Source organism: Prinia subflava, chromosome 8 (assembly GCF_021018805.1).
Source record: "Prinia subflava isolate CZ2003 ecotype Zambia chromosome 8, Cam_Psub_1.2, whole genome shotgun sequence".
Classification (NCBI taxonomy): Eukaryota; Metazoa; Chordata; class Aves; order Passeriformes; family Cisticolidae; genus Prinia; species Prinia subflava.
The window spans coordinates 3,153,684-3,177,478 of NC_086254.1; the positions used below are offsets into that span (position 1 = coordinate 3,153,684).

The following is a 23,795-nucleotide window of genomic DNA, read 5'->3' on the forward strand; positions in this document are numbered from 1 at the left end:
GGAGTCCTCTCCTTGCTGCATTATAAAACAGTGAAGGTAATGCCAGAAGTGTCCACTTAGTCCTAAGTGTCGAAGTCCCACTTTGTCCTGACTACTTTCTAAATTGCTGATTGGGTGCTCTTAATCTAATTCCACAAGCAAGCACTGCAAAAGCCAATCTCAGCAGTCTTTGAAAGAAGTTACAGGACACTAATTCACAAATACAAGAAATACAGCTGACATCCTAACAAGATCCTGGCATGAGAACAGCAGGGACCCCTGTTAGCACCTTTAGAGCCATTCAGATGACAAAGGGAGGTGCTCAGTGCAAAGGTTTCTATCTCATCATTATCAGTATTAGACAGACACCTGGAGGCTTCACTTACACCACCTGCAACACAACAGCCTTTCTCTTCTGGGACCATTCTGCCCACAAGCAAGTGTTAACTACAAATGTTACACAGAACTACAGTGTGTTTGTAAAGCAATGTGTTCTCCAGAATGAATCAATGCAACATCTTGTCCATTCAATGAGTATTTTTCATTACCAACGCTTGACAATTACACAAAAGATACAAATTGCTTGTCATGCATCATTTCAAAACCAGCCCACTAAGTCCAAGATGCTGCAGTATATTGTGGTTTTCTAATACTTCTCCACCAGGTTTGTTTACCAAGCAGTGCACAATCCAAACTACACTGAACACTGGCAAAAATTCTCTTCATTCAGTACCAAGTAACGAAGGCTTTGGAAAACACATTTTGGATATAAAAATTCCCAACCAACTGGAATCAGTGACCTGGAGAACTGACCTTCACTGGATAATTCAGCATCAGAATCGTCACTTCCTTCTGATGAGTCATCCTGGGAGGAATCTGAAAGGGAAAAACAGAACTACTGAATGATGGACACACACAAGATTTTCAACCAAACGCTCCGTGCCTTTGCACTTAAACCAACATTGACAACGAAGCCCCTTGCACTCACAGCATGCAACAAAAATAGCACCAAAGATCTGTTACCAGGAGCCTTTGAGCAATGCCACACTAAGGCAAGGAGGTGAGCACTGCACTCGCTAAACTGCACGTGCAGCAGTGCAGAGTTGGTGCTGTGAGAGAAGGAAATTCCACAGCCTTGGCTTTGTAGGGTTAAGACAATCATAACAAGTTTCCCCTCTGTTCCTCAGGATTAGAGAAAATAGAAACCATCAAAAATTTAGTGTGTTGACCAAGGAAAGTCAAAATTGGCTAACGTGAAACTACTACAGCTGTCTACTCTCTATGCATTTTTAAAACACAAAATAAGTTAGACTGTTAACTGCAATTTTTAGCTACTGCCTCTAGACATTCTCATAAATGCCTGCCTTCATGCACAACAGATTTATTCCAATTTGTTGTATATAGGTAAAACATTATCAAGAGAAGGGCTTGTAAAATCATGGCTCAGGCCTGCTAGTTTGGCTTATCAGAAAAAGACTATGGAAAAGCAACTCAGCTGAATTAGAGGTAGAAAAACATGTTATGTAACCATCCTGTGTTAACATCGTGGGGTGTGCTGGTTGGTTGAATTGTGTTTTCTCTGATTTAAAATATGAAACTGATACTGCCCATCTGCTTAAAAAGGCTGGGCTTTTACAACACAGGGGCTCTTCATTGCACCTGCCTGGGGAACTGAGTCACTTTGGATCCTCACCTCACATTATTCAGCAAAAGCAGGTGCAACTTTCCACACCTCTCTTACAGAAACTGGGGAAGAACAACAGCTCTGAGATAAAGGTGTGTAACAGACCCTTCATGGGACTGAAAGGGCCACACTCAGCATCTGCAGCCATAAAATTCCAGACCACACCAAGGCAGAGTCAGAGTCTCAGTCATTTCCTATCACACTTCCCCTTCCTCACACTCCCTCTTCACAGTCAGGAATAAAGAACATGGCATTACACTGGGAAAAACAAAAATACCCGGATTCCTCTTCTCAAGTGACTTCTATAAATACTGCAGCCAGCATCTGCAATGAACTTCATTCTCCTTTAGCAACAGAAATGCTGCTGAATCTCATGTATGTGTACCCTTAACTATGGTGACAGCTACTGTCAAAGCCAAATCGATGGGATTTGCTGGGAGGACATTGCTGCTTGCAAAACCTGCCTGCAAAAGCACACGGCTCAGGCTGCACAGCCACGTGCTCAGAGCAAAGCCACCCACACAAGGAGGTACTTTTCACATCCCATCAAAACACTGAACTTTGGGGGACCGGCACCTTACAAATGCCTTTCATGACCTCAAAGAAGGAACACCCCCATCACAAGTTGCTTACAGCAAGCCCCAGACCGGTGTGATTTGGGAGATGAAAAGGAAAACAAAAAGCACAAAAGACAACCTGGTGGAAATATGAAAAGACAATGGGTGGAGAAGATGTACAATTTGTATTAAGTGACATCTTTCCACCTATTGCTGTGAAAAAATATCCAATGATGTTAATTGATCCTCACAAAACACATTTCCCATCTCAAATGCTCTAACTTTATCTCCACATCTGTTCCTAGACTGCCATATGAACTCTGGTGGATGCCTTCAAAAAGATAAAGACATGTTCCAGACTGCACAGATCTTTACAAAAGCAAAGAAACGAATGTGTCCGTAAACCAAACTAAACCAAATCACAAAATAAAGGACAGGCAAAGGACCACAAAATACAACAGGTGAAGTATCTTGAACCAGGGTAAAGTGAAGTGCATGGATGCATTTCTGTGGAGAACCCAACAGAAGGGATCACGAAAGAGCACAACCAAAAGATCCCAACTTCCTGTGAGTCTATTTACATTTTCACATCAAATATCAAAAAACAACAGAGGTAGCCCATGCTGATGATTACACTGCAGCAATTCACCTACACAAAGCCCATGCCTCTCACATGAAGGCTTGCACTAACTCACTCCTGAGGCACAAAATTACCCTAAACACTTTCATTAAACAAAGCAGGGAGATAATATAATTATTAATTTTCATTTACCACTATTTGACCGGGTTGATTTTCTTCCACTAGTATTGGCAGCTTCGTTGGCCGACTTGCTGCTCCTCGGTCTCTTGTCAGGGGATATGTACTCATCATCATCATCTTTAAAAAAGAAAATCACTGGTTTTAATCCAGAGAACTCATGTACAGCACAGGAAGTGCTTTAAATTTCAATACTTTAACAGAATTACAAATTTCGGTCTGGCATCATTTCAAAACCAGCCCACTAAGTCCAAGATGCTGCAGTATATTGTGGTTTTCTAATACTTCTCCACCACGTTCACTCACAAGCCGTGCACAATCTAAACAAAAGCTAACACCGACACACAATTCTCTTCATTCAGTGCCAAGAAATGAAGGCTTTGGAAAACAAATCTTGGATAAAAAAATTCCCAACCAACTGGAATCAGTGACCTGGAGCACTGACCTTCAACAGTCACCTCAACCTCAGGGTTTTCAGTTGTTACTGACACATTCTGCTGGGAGGAATCTGAAAATGAAAAACAGAACTGCTGAATGATGGACACACACAAGATTTTCAACCAAACACTCTGTGCCTTTGCATTTGAACAAACATTGTCAAAGAAGCCCCTTGCACTCACAGCATGCAACAAAAACACAATGTATGTATGTATGTATGTATGTATGGTATGTATTTTTTTACCATCTCTACAGGCTCATGGTTGCTGTGCTGTGATGATTTCCAGAACAGGCTGCAAGGCCACCAATGAGACAAGGGAGAGAAATTTATGAACAGTCCCAGATGGGACATTTCTTCTTCTGACACATTAAACCAGTGGTGTTAAACACGGAAGTAAGGGGTTTTTAACAACACATTATTATCACTCGGTCTTTTCTGATCTTGGGTGAAAACACAGCTCCTAGGTAAGAAGGCTTCTTCACAGTTCTACCTGTTGTCATGCACCAGCACTGGCTCCAGTTTCTCTAACATCATTTTGTTCCCTTTAAAACAATTTCTTCTGACACACACAACCTCAACTTTCTGATTGCTGAATTACAACCACACACTGCTGCCCTCTCCTCCAATCTCATTGAGACCACCTCAGATACCCTCATCAGCTACAGCTAACCTGGAGGATTCCAGGCACACACCCTGCTTTTGCCACTTCCCTTCTCACCACCTTGCCAAGGTAACTGGAGGGGAAAAACATGGAAAACCCCAGTGACACACACCAAAATAAACAAACTCTGATGGTTTTCTTTCCAGGAAACAATCACCTCTGCTAATCTGCATCACTGGCTGTAGCTTTCAGACAAACGTCTGGAAGAGCTTTAAATGCCTCTTCTATATATTTCTTTACTAATGCATGGATTACACCCAAAAATCTATAAAATCAGAACACTGTCACTGATTCTTCTGTCTCATTCCCTCTTGTGAGGATGGGCAAAAAGTAATTTTACAGAATCCAGACAAGGCTGCCTACTCTCTGTGCCTTTTGAAACCACAAAAGAAATTTCAGCTAGACTGTTAACTGCAATTTTTAGCCACTGCCTCTACACCTTCTCATAAATACCTGTCTTCATGCACAACAGATTTCTGCTATTCAGCAAAAGCAGGTGCAACGTTCTACCCCTCTCTTACAGAAACTTGGGAAGAACAACAGCTCTGAAATAAAGGTGTGTAACAAACCCTTCATGTGACTCAAAGGGCCACACTCAGCATCTGCAGCCATAAAATTCCAGACCACACCAAGGCAGAGTCAGAGTCTCAGTCATTTCCTATCACACATCCCCTTCCTCACACTCCCTCTTCACGGTCAGGTATAAAGCACATGGCATTACACTGGGAAAAACAAAACTACCTGGATTCCTCTTCTCAAGTGAGTTAATACTGCAGCCAGCATCTGCAATGAACTTGATTCTCCTTTAGCAACAGAAATGCTGCTGAATCTCATGTATGTGTATCCTTAACTATGGTGACAGCGACCTTCAATGCAAAACTGATGGGATTTGCTGGGAGGACATTGCTGCTTGCAAAACCTGCCTGCAAAAGCACACGGCTCAGGCTGCACAGCCACGTGCTCAGAGCAAAGCCACCCACACAAGGAGGGACTTTTCACATCCCATCAAAACACTGAACTTTGGGGGACCAGCACCTTACAAATGCCTTTCATGACCTCAAAGAAGGAACACTCCCATCACAAGTTGCTTACAGCAAGCCCCAGACCAGTGTGATTTGGGAGATGAAAAGCAAAACAAAAATCACAAAAGACAACCTGGTGGAAATATGAAAAGACAATGGGTGGAGAAGATGTACGATTTATATTAGGTGACATCTTTCCAAATATGGCTGTGAAAAAATATCCAATGATGTTAATTGATCCTCACAAAACACAATTCCCATCTCAAATGCTCTAACTGTATCTCCACATCTGTTCCTACACTGCCATATGAACTCTGGTGGATGCCTTCAAAAAGATAAAGACATATTCCAGACTGCACAGAACCTTACAAAAGCAGACAAGCTAATGTGTCCCTAAACCGAACTAAATCAAACCACAGAATAAAGGAGAGGTAAAGAACCACAAAATACACCAGGTGAAGCATCTTGAACCAGGGTAAAGTGAAGTGCATGGATGCATTTCTGTGGAGAACCCAACAGAAGGGATCACGAAAGAGCACAACCAAAAGATCCCAACTTCCTGTGAGTCTATTTACATTTTCACATCAAATATCAAAAAACAGCAGAGGTAGCCTATGCTGATGATTACACTGCAGCAATTCACCTACACAAAGCCCATGCCTCTTACATGACAGCTTGCACTAACATGTCTCACTCCGGAGGCACAAAATTCCCCAAAACATTTTCATAAACAAAGCAGGGAGATATCATTCTCTTTATCTTCAACTTACTGAAATTTAACTCTTCTGCTTTTCTGCTCACAGTATTGGCAGACTCATTAGCTGACTCGGAGCTCTTCAGTGTCTCATCAGGGGGTACATAGCCATCATCATCATCACCTTTAAGTAAGAAAGAAAAAACAAAACTGTTCCTTGTCCAGAGAACTTGTGTACAGCAATGCCTCTGCTCTGAATTTCAAAACACTAACAGAATTAAGGAACTGTGCTTATCAGAGCAACGAATTTTGCAACAAATTACTTACCTGAGTAATTTTAGAAAGCTCCTGTTCTTACCCATGAAGGAACAACTTGTTCCTTTAAAAGGGACTGTGCAAAGCATAATATAAAAAAAAACAAAGCTGTTTCTGTAATTCCTAAGGAAAACAACATTGTCTTTGAAACATGACTGGACATTCCACCATCATAAATGACCATGCAACAGGAAAAAGAAGCACAAAATAAATTGGGCAGATAGCGACTACCTTCTTTATCTAACTGGAAGCAATATCATCCCATTAGTAGATCTCAAAAGACACTACCTAAGTTTAGTCAGGAAGAGCTCAAATGTTCTCAACCCACATTCAAATCAGTGTAAACTAACGGGCGCTAATGAAATTCATCAAACAGGTAAACTGAAATCCATAACGTGCAGAACTGACCTTCAAAAGTGACGTCAAGCTCACACTCACTTGCTTCTGACATGTTCTGCTGGGAAGAATCTGAAAACCAAAAACAGAACTACTGAATGATGGCCACAGACAAGACTTTCAACCAAACACTCTGTGCCTTTGCATTTGAACAAACATTGTCAAAGAAGCCCCCTTGCACTCACAGCATGCAACAAAAACACAACCAAAGATCTGTTACCAGGAGCCTTTGAGCAATGCCACACTAAGGCAAGGAGGTGAGCACTGCACTCGCTAAACTGCACGTGCAGCAGTGCAGAGTTGGTGCTGTGAGAGAAGGAAACTCCACAGCCTTGGCTTTGTAGGGTTAAGACAATCATAACGAGTTTCCCCTCTGTTCCTCAGGATTACTGAAAATATAACCAAAGGCTGCGTGTCCCCACAGATTATGTATTTTTTACTACAGACTCATGGTTGCTGTGATGATTTCCATAACAGGCTGCAAGGCCAACAATGAAACATGGGAGGGAAATTCATGATCACAATGCTTTTGTTGGGACAGAGTGTGTGGATGCTGACAGTCTGGTCAGAGAGAAATTTTCAAGAGAAAGTCAAATAACTTTCCCATACATTGGTCTGGTGATCTGTAAGAAAGCTCAGTGAATAAATTAAAACAATCCTTGCACTTGATGTTTTGCACTTGTTCTTTATTTGCAAGATGTTTACAAAGTTTGGTTGTTCCTAATTAGCCAATGATGGTGAGACGTGTTGATTAAAGGATCAATCATGTCCAGCTATATGAGAACACTCTATCAAAAGATGTGATTTCTAATAAATTTTGATTTATGCCTTCCAAGAAGATTTGGAGTCTGTGTCACTCATTCAGCCGTCCCTAATGAAACAGTGACAAGAGTGCAGCAACAAGACAAGCAGTCTAAGCTGATCAACACTCAGTGTGAGAAAGAGCAATTCAACTGCACTACAGTTAAAGAATATGAAGCTAACTGTATCAGAAACGATATCAAAATTAAGTAGCAATGCATAAAGGAACATATTTTAGTTATTCTGGCAGAGTAAAGCTGCTCTTGTGCATTTTGAAGAGTATCTTCTTTCAGATCTCTGTAAGCTTCAGCATGGTACCACTTTGGGAGCAAGTCTGAAGGAATCTTTGTTTCAAAGCTTTCTCTTCAAATGATGTGTGAGGTGCAGAGCAGAAATTCAGCTGTAGCTACTGGGACACCTTAACTGGAGCATATTTGAACTATGTCAAATACATCACGCACTTCATGGAAAACTGCAATTGCTAACAGCTGGCATGGAGGCCTCACAGGCATAATTAACCCTGACCATAACTCAACCAACAATTCCAGTAAAGGGAAAGAAGTCAGCATCTCTATGAATAACGCACTGAGAGGACGAGATTCAAATGCAAGCAGTGGATGCCAGCCAATCCCTGATGAGCATGAACGCAGTCTCAGAAAGAGGTGTGTAACAAACCCTTCATGGGACTCAAAGGGCCACACTCAGCATCTGCAGCCATAAAACTCCAGACCAAAGCAAGGCAGAGTCAGAGTCTCAGTCATCTCCTATCACACTTCCCCTTCCTCACACTCCCTCTTCACGGTCAGGTATAAAGCACATGGCATTACACTGGGAAAAACAAAACTACCCAGATTTCTCTTCTCAAGTGACTTCTATAAATACTGCAGCCAGCATCTGCAATGAACTTGATTCTCCTTTAGCAACAGAAATGCTGCTGAATCTCATGTATGTGTATCCTTAACTATGGTGACAGCGACCTTCAATGCAAAACTGATGGGATTTGCTGGGAGGACATTGCTGCTTGCAAAACCTGCCTGCAAAAGCACACGGCTCAGGCTGCACAGCCACGTGCTCAGAGCAAAGCCACCCACACAAGGAGGGACTTTTCACATCCCATCAAAACACTGAACTTTGGGGGACCAGCACCTTACAAATGCCTTTCATGACCTCAAAGAAGGAACACTCCCATCACAAGTTGCTTAGAGCAAGCACCAGACTGGTGTGATTTGGGAGATGAAAAGCAAAACAAAAATCACATAAGACTACCTGGTGGAAATATGAAAAAAGAATGGGTGGAGAAGATGTACAATTTGTATTAAGTGACATCTTTCCACATATTGCTGTGAAAAAATATCCAATGGTGTTAATTGATCCTCACAAAACACAATTCCCATCTCAAATGCTCTAACTGTATCTCCACATCTGTTCCTACACTGCCATATGAACTCTGGTGGATGCCTTCAAAAAGATAAAGACATGTTCCAGACTGCACAGAACCTTACAAAAGCAGACAAGCTAATGTGTCCATAAACCAAACTAAACCAAATCACAGAATAAAGGAGAGGTAAAGGACCACGAAATATCCCAGTAAAAGCATCTTTAACCAGGGTAAACTGAAATGCATGGATGCATTTTTGTGGAGAACCCAACAGAAGGGATCACGAAAGAGCACAACCAAAAGATCCCAGCTTCCTGTGAGTCTATTTACATTTCCACATCAAACAACAAAAACCAACAGAGGTAGCCCATGCTGATGATTATAGTGCAGCAATTCACCTACACAAAGCCCATGCCTCTTACATGACAGCTTGCACTAACATGTCTCACTCCTGAGGCACAAAATTCCCCAAAACATTTTCATTAAACAAAGCAGGGAGATATCATTCTCTTTATCTTCAACTTACTGAAATTTAACTCTTCTGCTTTTCTGCTCACAGTATTGGCAGATTCATCAGGTGACTCGGAGATCTTCAGTCTCTTGTCTGAGTGTAGGTAACCATCATCATCATCACCTTTAAGTAAGAAAAAAAACCAAAACTGTTCCTTGTCCAGAGAACTTGTGTACAGCAAGGGCTCTGCTCTGAATTTCAAAACACTAACAGAATTAAGGAACTGTGCTTATCAGAGCAACGAATTTTGCCTCAAATTACTTACCTGAGTAATTTTAGAAAGCTCCTGTTCTTACCCATGAAGGAACAACTTGTTCCCTCAAAAGGGCCTGTGCAAGGCACAAGGCAGCAAAACACAAAGCTGCCTCTATACTTCCTAAGGAAAACAACATTGTCTCTGAAACACGACTGGACATTGCATGATGATAAAATGATAAAATAACCATGATAAAATGACCATGCAACAGCAGAAGGAAGCACAAAATAAATTGGGCAGATAGCGACTACCTTCTTTATCTAACTGGAAGCAAATTCATTCCAATAGTAGATCTCAAAAGACACTACCTAAGTTTAGTCAGGAAGAGCTCAAATGTTCTCAACCCACTTTCAAACCAGTGTAAAACTAACAGGAGCCAATGAAATTCATCAAACAGGTCAACTCCACCTCAAACTCACACAAGTGGACACACAGGGGAGCAGCAAACAGAGCCAGTTCTCAGAGAGCTGCTACTTGGCCACTCAATTCCCAATCCATCCCTATCCTAACAATAGTAATGACCTTTTTTTGACTGCCCAAATACCAATACCTCCAATCTCAGACAAAACATATGATTAGAGCAGACAAAGAAAATTAATTTCTCCTACAGAAAAACACCGTCCCACGTCACCAACTGTGTGGTTCACTTAGCCAGAGTAATAGCACATGGTGACATCGCTTGCACCTATACAGTTCTGTTATACTCTGTGAGAGAAAACCTTTTCAGAGCACTTCTACTTCTGTGGTAAAGGTCTTTATAAATATGCAGGACTTAATGACTCTTCTCATATAAACTTTTCTGTTGAGGTAATGTTGGAGTTCTCTCCTTGCTGCATTATAAAACAGTGAAGGTAATGCCAGAAGTGTCCACTTAGTCCTAAGTGTCGAAGTCCCACTTTGCCCTGCCTACTTTCTAAATTGCTGATTGGGTGCCCTTAATCTAATTCCACAAGCAAGCATTGCAAAAGCCAATCTCAGCAGTCTTTGAAAGAAGTTACAGGACACTAATTCACAAACACAAGAAATACAGCTGACATCCTAACAAGATCCTGGCATGAGAACAGCAGAGACCCCTGTTAGCACCTTTAGAGCCATTCAGATGACAAAGGGAGGTGCTCAGTGCAAAGGTTTCTATCTCATCATTATCAGTATTAGACAGACACCTGGAGGCTTCACTTACACCACCTGCAACACAACAGCCTTTCTCTTCTGGGACCATTCTGCCCACAAGCAAGTGTTAACTACAAATGTTACACAGAACTACAGTGTGTTTGTAAAGCAATGTGTTCTCCAGAATGAATCAATGCAGAAACATCTTGTCCTGTCAATGAGTATTTTTCATTACCATGGTTGATAATTACAAAAAGATACAAATTGCTTGTCATGCATCCTTTTAAAACCAGCCAACTAGGTCCAAGATGCTGCAGTATATTGTGGTTTTCTCCACCACATTCATTTACCAAGCCATGCACAATCCAAACAACAGTGAACACCAGCACACAATTCTCTTCATTCAGTGCCAAGAAATGAAGGCTTTGGAAAACACATTTTGGATATAAAAATTCCCAACCAACTGGAATCAGTGACCTGGAGAACTGACCTTCAACAGTCACCTCAACCTCAGGGTTCTCAGTTGTTACGGACACATTCTGCTGGAAGGAATCTGTAAGAGAAAAACAGAACTGCTGAATGATGGACACACACAAGATTTTCAACCAAACACTCTGTGCCTTTGCATTTAAACCAACATTGTCAAAGAACTATTTTCTCATCTGTTACTCAGGATTACTGAAAATATAAACTAAGGCTGTGTGTCCTCACAGATTATGCATTTTTTTACCATTTGTTCGAGCTCATGGTTGCTCTGCTATGATGATTTCCAGAACAGGCTGCAAGGCCAACAAGGAAACATGGGAGGGAAATTCGTGATCACAATGCTTTGGTTGGGGCAGAATGCACCAAGACAACAAGCATGACTTGACAATCTACACTCGGTGTAAGAAAGACAAATTAATATGAAACTGCACTACAGTTAAAGAAAGTGAGGCCAATTGTTTCAGAAACTATAAACTTCATTATTCTTTATCCGGAGAAATGCTGCTGAATCTCATGTATGTGTATCCTTAACTATGGTGACAGCAACCTTCAATGCAAAACTGATGGGATTTGCTGGGAGGACATTGCTGCTTGCAAAACCTGCCTGCAAAAGCACACGGCTCAGGCTGCACAGCCACGTGCTCAGAGCAAAGCCACCCACACAAGGAGGTACTTTTCACATCCCATCAAAACACTGAACTTTGGGGGACCAGCACCTTACAAATGCCTTTCATGACCTCAAAGAAGGAACACTCCCATCACACGTTGCTTAGAGCAAGCCCCAGACTGGTGTGATTTGGGAGATGAAAAGGAAAACAAAAATCACAAAAGACAACCTGGTGGAAATATGAAAAAAGAATGGTTGGAGAAGATGTAAAATTTATATTAGGTGACATCTTTCCACATATTGCTGTGAAAAAATATCCAATGATGTTAATTGATCCTCACAAAACACAATTCCCATCTCAAATGCTCTAACTGTATCTCCACATCTGTTCCTAGACTGCCATATGAACTCTGGTGGATGCCTTCAAAAAGATAAAGACATGTTCCAGACTGCACAGATCTTTACAAAAGCAGTCAAGCTAATGTGTCCATAAACCAAATTAAACCAAAACACAGAATAAAGGAGAGGTAAAGGACCACAAAATATCCCAGTAAAAGCATCTTTAACCAGGGTAAAGTGAAGTGCATGGATGCATTTCTGTGGAGAACCCAACAGAAGGGATCACGAAAGAGCACAACCAAAAGTTCCCAACTTCCTGTGAGTCTATTTACATTTTCACATCAAATATCAAAAAACAGCAGAGGTAGCCTATGCTGATGATTACACTGCAGCAATTCACCTACAAAAAACTCATATCTATTACACGAAAGCTTGCACTAATTCTCTCCTGAGGTGCAAAATTACGCAGAACATTGTAATAAAACAAAGCAGGCATATAAAATCATCTTTAATTTTTAACTTACTGCAATTGAACCCTTTTGCTTTTCTTTTCCGACTACTGGCAGCTGCATTAGCAGACCTCGTTTTCCTCCGTCTCTTGCTAGGAGGCAGGTACTCATCATCATCATCATCTTTGAGAAACAGCAACAAAAAAATTACTTATTCTTTTGTCCACAGAACTTGTGTGCAGCAGTGGCTCAGCTTTGAATTTCAAAACACTAACAGAATTAAGGGACTGTACTTATCAGGACACCAAATTCTGCAACACATTCCTTGTCTAAGTAACTTCAGAAAGCTGCTGTTCTTACCCATGATCAGTGACCTAGGAACTGACCTTCACTGGTTAGCTCAGCATCAGGATCGTCACTTGCTTCTGACGAGTCATCCTGGGAGGAATCTGAAAGGGAAAAACAGAACTGCTGAATGATGGACACACACAGGATTTTCAACCAAACACTCCACGTCTTTGCACTTAAACCAACACTGTCAAAGAAGCCCCTTGCACTCACAGCATGCAACAAAAACACAACCAAAAATATTTTATCAGGAACCTTTCAGCAATGCCACACTAAGGCAAGGAGGTGAGCACTGCACTCGCTAAACTGCACGTGCAGCAGTGCAGAGTTGGTGCTGTGAGAGAAGGAAATTCCACAGCCTTGGTTTTTTAGGGTTAAGACAATCATAACGAGTTTCCTCTCTGTTCCTCAGGATTACTGAAAATATAACCAAAGGCTGCGTGTCCCCACAGATTATGTATTTTTTTACCATCTCTACAGGCTCATGGTTGCTGTGCTGTGATGATTTCCATAACAGGTTGCAAGGCCAACAAGGAAACATGGGAGGGAAATTCATGATCACAATACTTTGATTGGGGCAGAGAGCACCAATAAGACAAGCAGGATTAGCTGATCAATACTCAGTGCAAAAAAGAGCAAATTATACTTAAGTGAAGTAGAGTTAAATAAAGGGAAGCTTATTGTATCAGAAACTATATCAAAATTAAGTAGCAGTGCATGAAGGGAAACATTTCAGTGATTCTGGTAAAGTTGTGCCTGTGCATTTGGAAGGGTATCCTCTTTCAGATCTCTGTAAGCTTCAGTCTGGTACCACTTTGGGAGCACATCTAAAGGAATCTTTGTTTCAAAGCTTTCTCTTCAAATGATGTGTGTGGTGCAGAGCAGAAATTCAGCTGTAGCTACTGGGACACCTTAACTGGAGCATATTTGAATTATGTCAAATACATCGTGCACTTCAAGGAAAACCGTATCATGTTTTGGTCTAATTCCAGGTGCTCTGTACATAACTGGCAAATGCAAAGCAGTACAGAAGGAACAAATTAGGAGTTTTTTTACTAAACATGAAGTACAGTCGTAAAAATGCCTGTCACATCAGCTGATCATTCTAGAACCTTTTTGAATGTATTAGGAAAGGTATCTCTTCCTTCCCGTTGCCCCTGGAGCCACCGCATGGAGGGTGAGCTAGACCTGGAGGCAGAGCTTTCAGCAGAGCTTTGTCCTGCACAGCAGTGTGACATTGCAATAAAGCACTTCCTCCCTTCCAGGCATGCAGAGCTGCCTTTAGCAGTGCCCAACACTGATCCCTGCTCGCACGGGCCCCGGGGCAGTGGAGCCTTCCTCCCCTCCCTCATCAGAGCCCCCAGCGCCAGCAGAGCTGTCCCGCTGCTGTCACAGAGCGCCCCTGCAGCCCCTCTGCCCCAAGAGGTGCCAAGTGCCCCCTTCTGGAAAGAGCTTAATGGGGAGGAAAAGGCAAATAATGGGTTTTCTTCTTTTTGCTAGCTGCTGCTGTTTCGTGCTGGTTTCTTTCCTCTTGTTTTATATATAAAGATATATCAATATAAGTGGATAAATAAATAGACTTAAAGAACTTTTATTTCTTTTCTCATTCTTTTGCTGGGAAGCCATGTATTCGAAGTCACAAAAATTCTGGATGAAGGGTCACCTTCATGGTCACCTTTCCACTCCAGGAGGCACCTACCTTCCTTGGAACATGACTGTGTTTTAAAGCAATCAAAGGAGATTAAAAGGGAAACAAAACAAAAATCACAAAATACAACCTGGTAGAAATATGAAAAAAGAATGGTTGGAGATGCGTCCATGACCCATAATGCAGCTGGCAAGAAACTGCTAATGGGAGGGCTTTCACAAAAGCAGGTTCCTGGGCAGCTGTTTTTTCATGAGAATTAAAACCCACAAGAGAACAGTTCTGTGTTGTTAGTGGGGAAATTCCATGGCAGACTAGAAGAGGCTCCTCTCCCTATGATATGATGAAAGACTGTTACATGGGGGTGAACTGACCAAAAGTTACAGGCCTTATCTCTTTACTGTTGCCTATGGGAAAGTGAACTTGGGCGCAGGGGAGAGAAGGAGTATCACAAAGGTTTCATTTTCATTCTCATTCTTCTTCTAGTATGTGTTAGTAAATCTATCTTTATACCCTTTAAGTTTCAGACTGCTTTGTGCTTTTCCTCCTAACCCTATCTCACAGCAGGAAAAAGAGTGGGTGATTCTGGTAGACACTTAAACCACTACAAAATGCTGCATTAGCAGGGAAACCAAAAGTAACAAACATAAAGAATTACATCATTGGTGTTTCTGCCTGATTTTCAAACCTAAACCATTACACTATAAAAATATAAAGTAAAAAACATATTCCAGACTTAAGGCACAGAACCTTATAAAAGCTGACAGCCTAATGCGTCCATAAACCAAAACAAACCACAGAATAAAGGAGAGGTAAAGGATCACAAAATACCCCAGGAAAAGCATCATTAACCAGGATAAACTGAAGTGCATGGATGTGTTTCTGTAGAAAAACCAATATAAGGATCATGAAAGAACACAGCCTTAAAAGATCCCAACTTCCTGTACATCTATGTAATTCATTACATCACATAACAAAAACAACAGAGACAGCCCATGATAATAATTATACTGCAGTAATACATCTACACTGACCCCATGGCTCTTAAAGGAAATTCTAAAACTGCTGTGTACTTTTTATTGTTAAGCTTCTTGAATTCTCTCAAAAAGGATATAAATAATCAGTTGAAGTGACAGTTATTTTTGAGACAACACTGATTTGTTTGAAGCACAAAATTACCCAAATTTACTTCTCATAAAAAAAAGCAGGGGAAAAAATCATACTTAATTTTCATCTTACCAGAATGGGACTCTTCTGCTTTTCTGCTCCCAGCATTGGCAGCTTCATTGGCTGACTTGGTGCCGCTCCGTCTCTTGTCAGAGGGTGGGTAGTCATCGTCATCCTCTTTAAGAAACATCAACAACAAAAAAAATCACTCTTTTTTTGCCCAGGAAACTCATGTGCAGCACTGCAACTGCTTTGAATTTCAATACTCTTAATAGAAATTAAGGAATTGTGCTTATCAGGACACCAAATTCTGCAACACATCACTTACCTGAGTAGCTTTAGAAAGCTCCTGTTCCTACCTGTGAAGGAGCAAGTTGTTCCCTCAAAAGGGCCTGTGCAAAGCACAAGACAGCAAAACACAAAGCTGCCTCTATACTTCCTAAGGAAAACAACATTGTCTACCGGACATTGCATGATCATAAAATGACCATGCAACAGCAAAAGGAAGCACAAAATGAATCGGCCAGATAGAGATTAGCTTTTTTATTTAAGTGGAAGGTGTATCATTCCAATAGCAGATCTCAAAAGACACTACCTAAGTTCTGTCAGGAAGAGCTCAAATGTTCACAAATGTTCCTAGTTCATGGTTCAGTGATATTGTTTTTTGCAAAGTTAGTAAAATTCTAACCGTAACAAAATAATGTAACCTTGCTAGAAATTCCAGGATAGGGCAAATAGAGGTATATGCATAGAATTTGTGTAAGAATTTACGAAAATTAACGCACAACAATTTTAGCTTAGGATAGGTCCAACACTTTTGCAAACTGTTTGTGTTTAATTCTTATTGGCTAAAAAAAGAAGAATATGCATTAAGAAGGTTAGAATGCTTTAGCTTAGGGGAACACATACTGTTGGTGCTGTTGCCTTTACTGCTGCTGATCAGGGGCTATCACCTCTGCTTGGGACTTAGACACTTCATTTTACATGGCTGCAGCGTACTCCTAAGGACTCTAATAACTTTGCCTTCAGGGGGCTGATTTAACGATGCAATAAAGGACTTCTTTCACAATTACCCAGCTTCTAGTCTTCAATGAAGATGCCCTGACCTCTCAACGTCAGCAAAAGACACAAATTTCTGTCTGGCATCATTTCAAAACCAGCCCACTAAGTCCATGATGCTGCAGTATATTGTGGTTTCTAATACTTCTCCACCAGGTTTGTTTACCAAGCAGTGCACAATCCACACAACAGTGAACACCGACACACAATTCTCTTCATTCTGTGCCAAGAAATGAAGGCTTTGGAAAACAAATTTTGGATATAAAAATGAACAACCAGCTGGAATCAATGACCTGGAGAACTGACCTTCAATGGTGACCTCAACCTCAGGGTTCTCAGTTGTTACTGACATGATATGCTGGGAGGAATCTGAAAATGAAAAACAGAACTGCTGAATGATGGACACACACAAGATTTGCAACCAAACACTCTGTGCTTTTGCACTTAAACCAACATTGACAAAGAAGCCGCTTGAACTCACAGCATGCAACAAAAATAGCACCAAAGATCTGTTACCAGGAGCCTTTGAGCAATGCCACACTAAGGCAAGGAGGTGAGCACTGCACTCACTAAACTGCACGTGCAGCAGTGCAGAGTTGGTGCTGTGAGAGAAGGAAACTCCACAGCCTTGGCTTTGTAGGGTTAAGACAATCATAACGAGTTTCCCCTCTGTTCCTCAGGATTACTGAAAATATAACCAAAGGCTGCGTGTCCCCACAGATTATGTATTTTTTTACCATCTCTACAGGCTCATGGTTGCTGTGCTGTGATGATTTCCATAACAGGCTGCAAGGCCAATAAGGAAACATGGGAGGGAAATTCATGATCACAATGCTTTGGTTCAGTGAGAGCCCAATAAGACAAGCAGGATTAGCCGACCAACATTTGGTTCTGAGAAACAGCAATTTAACTGCACTACAGGTAAAGAAAGGGAACCTAATTGTTTCAGAAACTGTATCAAAATTAAGTAGCAATGCATGAAGAAAAATATTTCCATTATTATGGCAGAGTAAAGCTAAGCTTGTGTATTTATTTTGAACAGTATCTCCTTTCAGTTCTCTGTAAGTTTCAGCATGGTACCACTTTATGAGTAAGTCTAAAGGAATCTTTGTTTCAAAGCTTTCCCTTCACATGATGTGTGTGGTGCAGAGCAGAAATTCAGCTGTAGCTACTGGGACACCTTAACTGGAGCATATTTGAATTATGTCAAATACATCATGCACTTCATGGAAAACAGTATCATGTTTTGGTCTAATTCCAGGTGCTGTGTACATAACTGGCAAATGCAAAGCACTACAGAAGGAAAAAATGGGATTTGTTTTACTAAACATGAAGTATGGTCATAAAAATGCCTGTCACATCAACGGATCATTTAGAAACTTTTTAATAGGATTAAAAAGGATCTCCAAAAAAAATTAAAAAAACACAGCATTTTTTGAAATTTAGGAATAGCAGCAAAACTGGAAGATGATCCATCTAGTCCAGCATCAAATCCCTGAAAAACACACACTGTTAAGGGGTTAATGCAAAAAACTCAAAAGAGGAGGCAACAAAGTTCTGGAAGGAAACTCCCAGATGGGACATTTCTTCTTAAGACACATTAAACCAGTGGTGTTAAACATGGAAGTAAGGGGTTTTTAACAACACATTATTATCACTCGGTCCTTTCTGATCTTGGGTGAAAACACAGCTCCTAGGTAAGAAGGCTTCTTCACAGTTCTACCTGTTGTCATGCACCAGCACTGGCTCCAGTTTCTCCAACATCATTTTGTTCCCTTTAAAACAATTTCTTCTGACACACACAACCTCAACTTTCTGATTGCTGAATTACAATCACACACTGCTGCCCTCTCCTCCAATCTCATTGAGACCACCTCAGATACCCTCATCAGCTGCAGCTAACCTGGAGGATTCCAGGCACACGCTGTGCTTTTGCCACTTCCCTTCTCACCACCTTGCCAAGGTAACTGGAGGGGAAAAACACAGAAAAACCCCAGTGACATACACCAAAATAAACAAACTCTGATGGTTTTCTTTCCAGGAAACAATCACCTCTGCAAATCTGCATCACTGGCTGTAGCTTTCAGACAAACGTCTGGAAGAGCTTTAAATGCCTCTTCTATATATTTCTTTACTAATGCATGGATTACACCCAAAAATCTATAAAATCAGAACACTGTCACTGATTCTTCTGTCTCAGTCCCTTTTGTGAGGATGGGCAAAAAGTAACTTCATTTTACAGAATCCAGACAAGGCTGCCTACTCTCTGTGCCTTTTGAAACGACAAAAGCAATTTCAGTTAGACTGTTAACTGCAATTTTTAGCCACTGCCTCTACACCTTCTCATAAATACCTGCCTTCATGCACAACAGACTTCTGCTATTCAGCAAAAGCAGGTGCAACTTTCCACACCTCTCTTACAGAAACTTGGGAAGAACAACAGCTCTGAGATAAAGGTGTGCTACAAAACCTTCATCTGACTCAAACGGCCACACTCAGCATCTGCAGCCATAAAACACCAGACCACACCAAGGCAGAGTCAGAGTCTCAGTCATTTCCTATCACACATCCCCTTCCTCACACTCCCTCTTCACAGTCAGGTACAAAGCACATGGCATTACACTGGGAAAAACAAAACTACCCAGATTTCTCTTCTCAAGTGAGTTAATACTGCAGCCAGCATCTGCAATGAACTTCATTCTCCTTTAGCAACAGAAATGCTGCTGAATCTCATGTATGTGTGTCCTTAACTATGGTGACAGCGACCTTCAATGCAAAACTGATGGGATTTGCTGGGAGGACATTGCTGCTTGCAAAACCTGCCTGCAAAAGCACACGGCTCAGGCTGCACAGCCACGTGCTCAGAGCAAAGCCACCCACACAAGGAGGTACTTTTCACATCCCATCAAACCACTGAACTTTGGGGGACCAGCACCTTACAAATGCCTTTCATGACCTCAAAGAAGGAACACTCCCATCACAAGTTGCTTAGAGCAAGCCCCAGACTGGTGTGATTTGGGAGATGAAAAGGAAAACAAAACAAAAATCACAAAAGCCAACCTGGTGGAAATATGAAAAGTGAACAGTGGGAGAGGATTCACAATTTATATTAGGTGACATCTTTCCAAATATTTATTTGAAAAAATGTCTAATGGTATTAATTTATTGTTGTATTTAGGTAAAACCTTATGGAAGGGCCTCCTTACCCTTTTAAAATCCTGGCTCAGGCCTGTACTTCAGGTAAGCAGAAAAGGACTATGGGAAAGCGACTCAGCTGAATTGGAGGTAGAAAAACATTTAACCATAACGTGCTCACATCGTGGTTTATGGTGGTTGGTTGAATTATATCTGTAAACTTAAATGGCATGTAACAGATAATGGGCTAACTGCTTTAAAAGGCCTGGTTTTTGTAATAAAGGACTCTCCTTTGCACTGGGGACTCTGTGTCACTCTGCTTCATACAATTCATTCTCACAAAAAACATTTCACATTGTGCTAAATGGATATGGTTCATGCTAAATTGTAACTTTATACATAAACAATATCAGCAGAGTTAGTGAAACTAACTCCAGTAATAAAAGTATAGTGTTACAAGCAGCCCCCTCCCCTCCCCCTGGGCTTCTTTGGCAAAATATAATGAGAAACTAAGTAGCAGGATGTAGCCAGGCCAAAAGGGGAATTCAAGGTCTTAGGGAGTAGAAGCTTGTCCTTGAAACTACACGAGTTCTGGGATGAGTCCAGGAAAATTGAGACAAATCCAGATATTTTTAGGATTTATTGCCTTATCTATTGGAACTTATGTTTAGTTATATAGAACTAGCTTGGCACACGTGTAACTTGCGGGGTTAAAAAAAGGACACGAGGAAGAAGAGTGAAGCCTTCATCAAAAGACCACCCAAAAGAGTCTGAAGACTCCCAAACAACAACTGGAGCATGCACAATGAAGGTGACGCAGATTCCAAGAATCGAAACTGGGAGGAGACAGTTGAAAATGGGAGGAGATGGAGCGTTGGCCAAGGTATAAAAGTATAGATGAGATAAGCTTTGATCGTACGAGCAGCAGGATCTTAAATCCTGCACGGTACCCTGGCCAGCTTTTTGCTTATGTTTTATTGTCCCGGACCCATTCACTGCTAAATTACTTTTATAAAGAATGGAATAAATTTTATTTGAATGTATCCTTTTACTTGATTAATGCAATTAAACCTATTTGCTGCTGTATCAATTCTGTTTGGATTGGATTTTTTTTTGACATTCATAACAACATCTCAAATCCTCTACCTGTATCTCCACATCTGTTCCTTCACTGCAATATGAACTCTGGCTGCCTTCAAAAACATAAAGTAAAAAACATATTTCTGACTACACAGAACATTATAAAAGCAGCCAGAATAATGTGTCTGTAAACCAAAACAAACCACAGAATGAAGAAGAGGTACAGGACCACAAAATATTCCAAGTGAAGCACCTCTAATGAGAGTAAAACTCAAGTGTATGGATGCATTTCAGTGCAGAACCCAAGATAAGGGATCACAAAAGAACACAGCCAAAATATTCCAACTTCTGTGCATCTATTTACATCGTCACGTCAAATAACAGAAAACAACAGAGGTAGCCTATGATGATGATTATACTACAGGAATACATCTCCAAAGAGCAGATGGCTCTCAAATGAAATTCCAATACTGCTGTCTATTTTTTATTGTTGAACTTCTTTAATTCTGTCAAAAAGGTTCTAAAAGATCAGTTGATGTTACAATTATTTTTGCAATCATATTGATTTTTTTGGCAGCACAAAATTACCCAAAACCTTTTCATTAAACAAAGCAGGGAAATAAAATAAAATTTAATTTTCATCTTACCAAAACTGGACTGTTCTGCATTTCTTCTCCCAGTATTGGCAGCTTCACTGGCAGACTCAGTGCTCTCCAGTCTACTCTCAGGGGGCATGAATCCATCATAATCATCATCTTCACCATCATCTTTAAAAAACAACAACAACAAAAAAAAAAAATCACTGTTTTTTTGCCCAGGAAACTCATGTGCAGCAATGCAACTGCTTTGACTTTCAAGACTCTAACAGAATTAAGGAACTGTGCTTATCAGGACACCAAATTTTGCAACACATCACTTACCTGAGTAACTATAGAAAGCTCCTGTTCCTACCTGTGAAGGAACAAGTTGTTCCCTCAAAAGGGCCTGTGCAAGGCACAAGGCAGCAAAACACAAAGCTGCCTCTATACTCCCTAAGTGAAACAACATTGTCTCTGAAACATGACTGGACACTGGATGATGATAAAATGATAAAAAAACCATGATAAAATGACCATGCAACAGCAGAAGGAAGCACAAAATAAATTGGGCAGATAGCGACTACCTTCTTTATCTAACTGGAAGCAAATTCATTCCAATAGTAGATCTCAAAACTCACTACCTAAGTTTAGTCAGGAAGAGCTCAAATGTTCTCAACCCACTTTCAAACCAGTGTAAAACTAACGGGAGCCAATGAAATTCATCAAACAGGACAACTCCCCCTCAAACTCACACAAGTGGACACACAGGGGAGCAGCAAACAGAGCCAGTTCTCAGAGAGCTGCTACTTGGCCACTCAATTCCCAATCCATCCCTATATTAATTACAGTAATGACATGTTTAAGACTGCTCCATTATGAGTATGTCCAACCTCAGACAAAACAAATGATTAGAGCAGACAAAGGAAACTAATTTCTCCTACAGAAAAACACCGACCCACGTCACCAAGTTATGGTTCACTTAGCAAGAATAATAGCACGTAGTGAGATATCTTGTACCTATACAGTTCTTTTGTACTCTGCCAGAGAAAACCTTTTCAGAGCACTTTTACCTAGTAAAAGTGTAAAGGCCTTTACATATATGCAGAACTTAATGACTCTTCTCATGTAAACTTTTATAGTGAGGTAATGTGGGAGTTATTCTTTGCTACATTATAAAACAGCAAAGGTAATGTCAGAAGTGTCCACTTGGTCCCAAATGCCTGAAGTACCACTTTGCCCTGACTACTTTCTAAATTGCTGACTAGATGGTCTTAATCTAATTCCACAAGCAAGCACTGCAAAAGCCAATCTCAGCAGTCTTTGAAAGAAGTTACAGGACACTAAGTCACAAATACAAGAAATACAGCTGACATCCTAACAAGATCCTGGCATGAGAACAGCAGAGACCCCTGTTAGCACCTTTAGAGCCATTCAGATGACAAAGGGAGGTGCTCAGTGCAAAGGTTTCTATCTCATCACTATCAGTATTAGACAGACACCTGGAGGCTTCACTTACACCACCTGCAACACAACAGCCTTTCTCTTCTGGGACCATTCTGCCCACAAGCAAGTGTTAACTACAAATGTTACACAGAACTACAGTGTGTTTGTAAAGCAATGTGTTCTCCAGAATGAATCAATGCAACATCTTGTCCATTCAATGAATATTTTTCATTACCAACACTTGAAAAATACACAAGATACAAACTGCTTGTCATGCATCATTTCAAAACCAGCCCACTAAGTCCAAGATGCTGCAGTATATTGTGGTTTTCTAATACTTCTCCAACACATTCATTTACCAGGCTGTGCACAATCCACACAACAGTGAACACTGGCACAAAATTCTCTTCATTCAGTACCAAGAAATGAAGGCTTTGGAAAACACATTTTGGATATAAAAATGAACAACCAACTGGAATCAGTGACCTGGAGAACTGACCTCCGTTACTGAACTCAGCCTCAGAATCGTCACTTGTTTCAGAATTGTCAGGCTGGGAGGAATCTGAAAACGAAAAACAGAACTGCTGAATGATGGACACACACAAGATTTTCAACCACTCTGTGCTTTTGCATTTGAACAAACATTGACAAAGAAGCCGCTTGCACTCACAGCATGCAACAAAAATAGCACCAAAGATCTGTTACCAGGGGCCTTTCAGCAATGCCACACTAAGGCAAGGAGGTGAGCACTGCACTCGCTAAACTGCACGTGCAGCAGTGCAGAGTTGGTGCTGTGAGAGAAGGAAACTCCTCAGCCTTGTCTTTGTAGGGTTAAGACAACCATAACGAGTTTCCCCTCTGTTCCTCAGGATTACTGAAAATATAACCAAAGGCTGCGT

General features: G+C 41.0%; 1 protein-coding gene across 7 annotated transcripts in view; it reads right to left on the reverse strand.

The window, feature by feature from the left end:
• GTF2I (general transcription factor IIi) overlaps window positions 1-23,795 on the reverse strand; it is a 102,549-nt gene that overhangs the window by 29,662 nt on the left and 49,092 nt on the right. For 4 of the 7 annotated variants that reach the window (XM_063402389.1, XM_063402388.1, XM_063402387.1 and 1 more), the window contains 13 exons: window positions 23,396-23,458; window positions 21,523-21,642; window positions 16,967-17,029; window positions 15,674-15,778; window positions 12,828-12,890; window positions 12,517-12,624; window positions 11,051-11,113; window positions 9,210-9,317; window positions 6,517-6,576; window positions 5,870-5,977; window positions 3,423-3,485; window positions 2,993-3,097; window positions 793-855 (listed from right to left, as the gene is read on the reverse strand). In XM_063402389.1, coding sequence (XP_063258459.1) covers window positions 793-855; window positions 2,993-3,097; window positions 3,423-3,485; window positions 5,870-5,977; window positions 6,517-6,576; window positions 9,210-9,317; window positions 11,051-11,113; window positions 12,517-12,624; window positions 12,828-12,890; window positions 15,674-15,778; window positions 16,967-17,029; window positions 21,523-21,642; window positions 23,396-23,458 — 1,092 coding nt within the window. Of the gene's footprint in view, window positions 1-792; window positions 856-2,992; window positions 3,098-3,422; window positions 3,486-5,869; window positions 5,978-6,516; window positions 6,577-9,209; window positions 9,318-11,050; window positions 11,114-12,516; window positions 12,625-12,827; window positions 12,891-15,673; window positions 15,779-16,966; window positions 17,030-21,522; window positions 21,643-21,795; window positions 21,947-23,395; window positions 23,459-23,795 lie in introns of those variants that run through there. The other 3 variants (XM_063402392.1, XM_063402391.1, XM_063402390.1) reach the window with 3 other exon arrangements.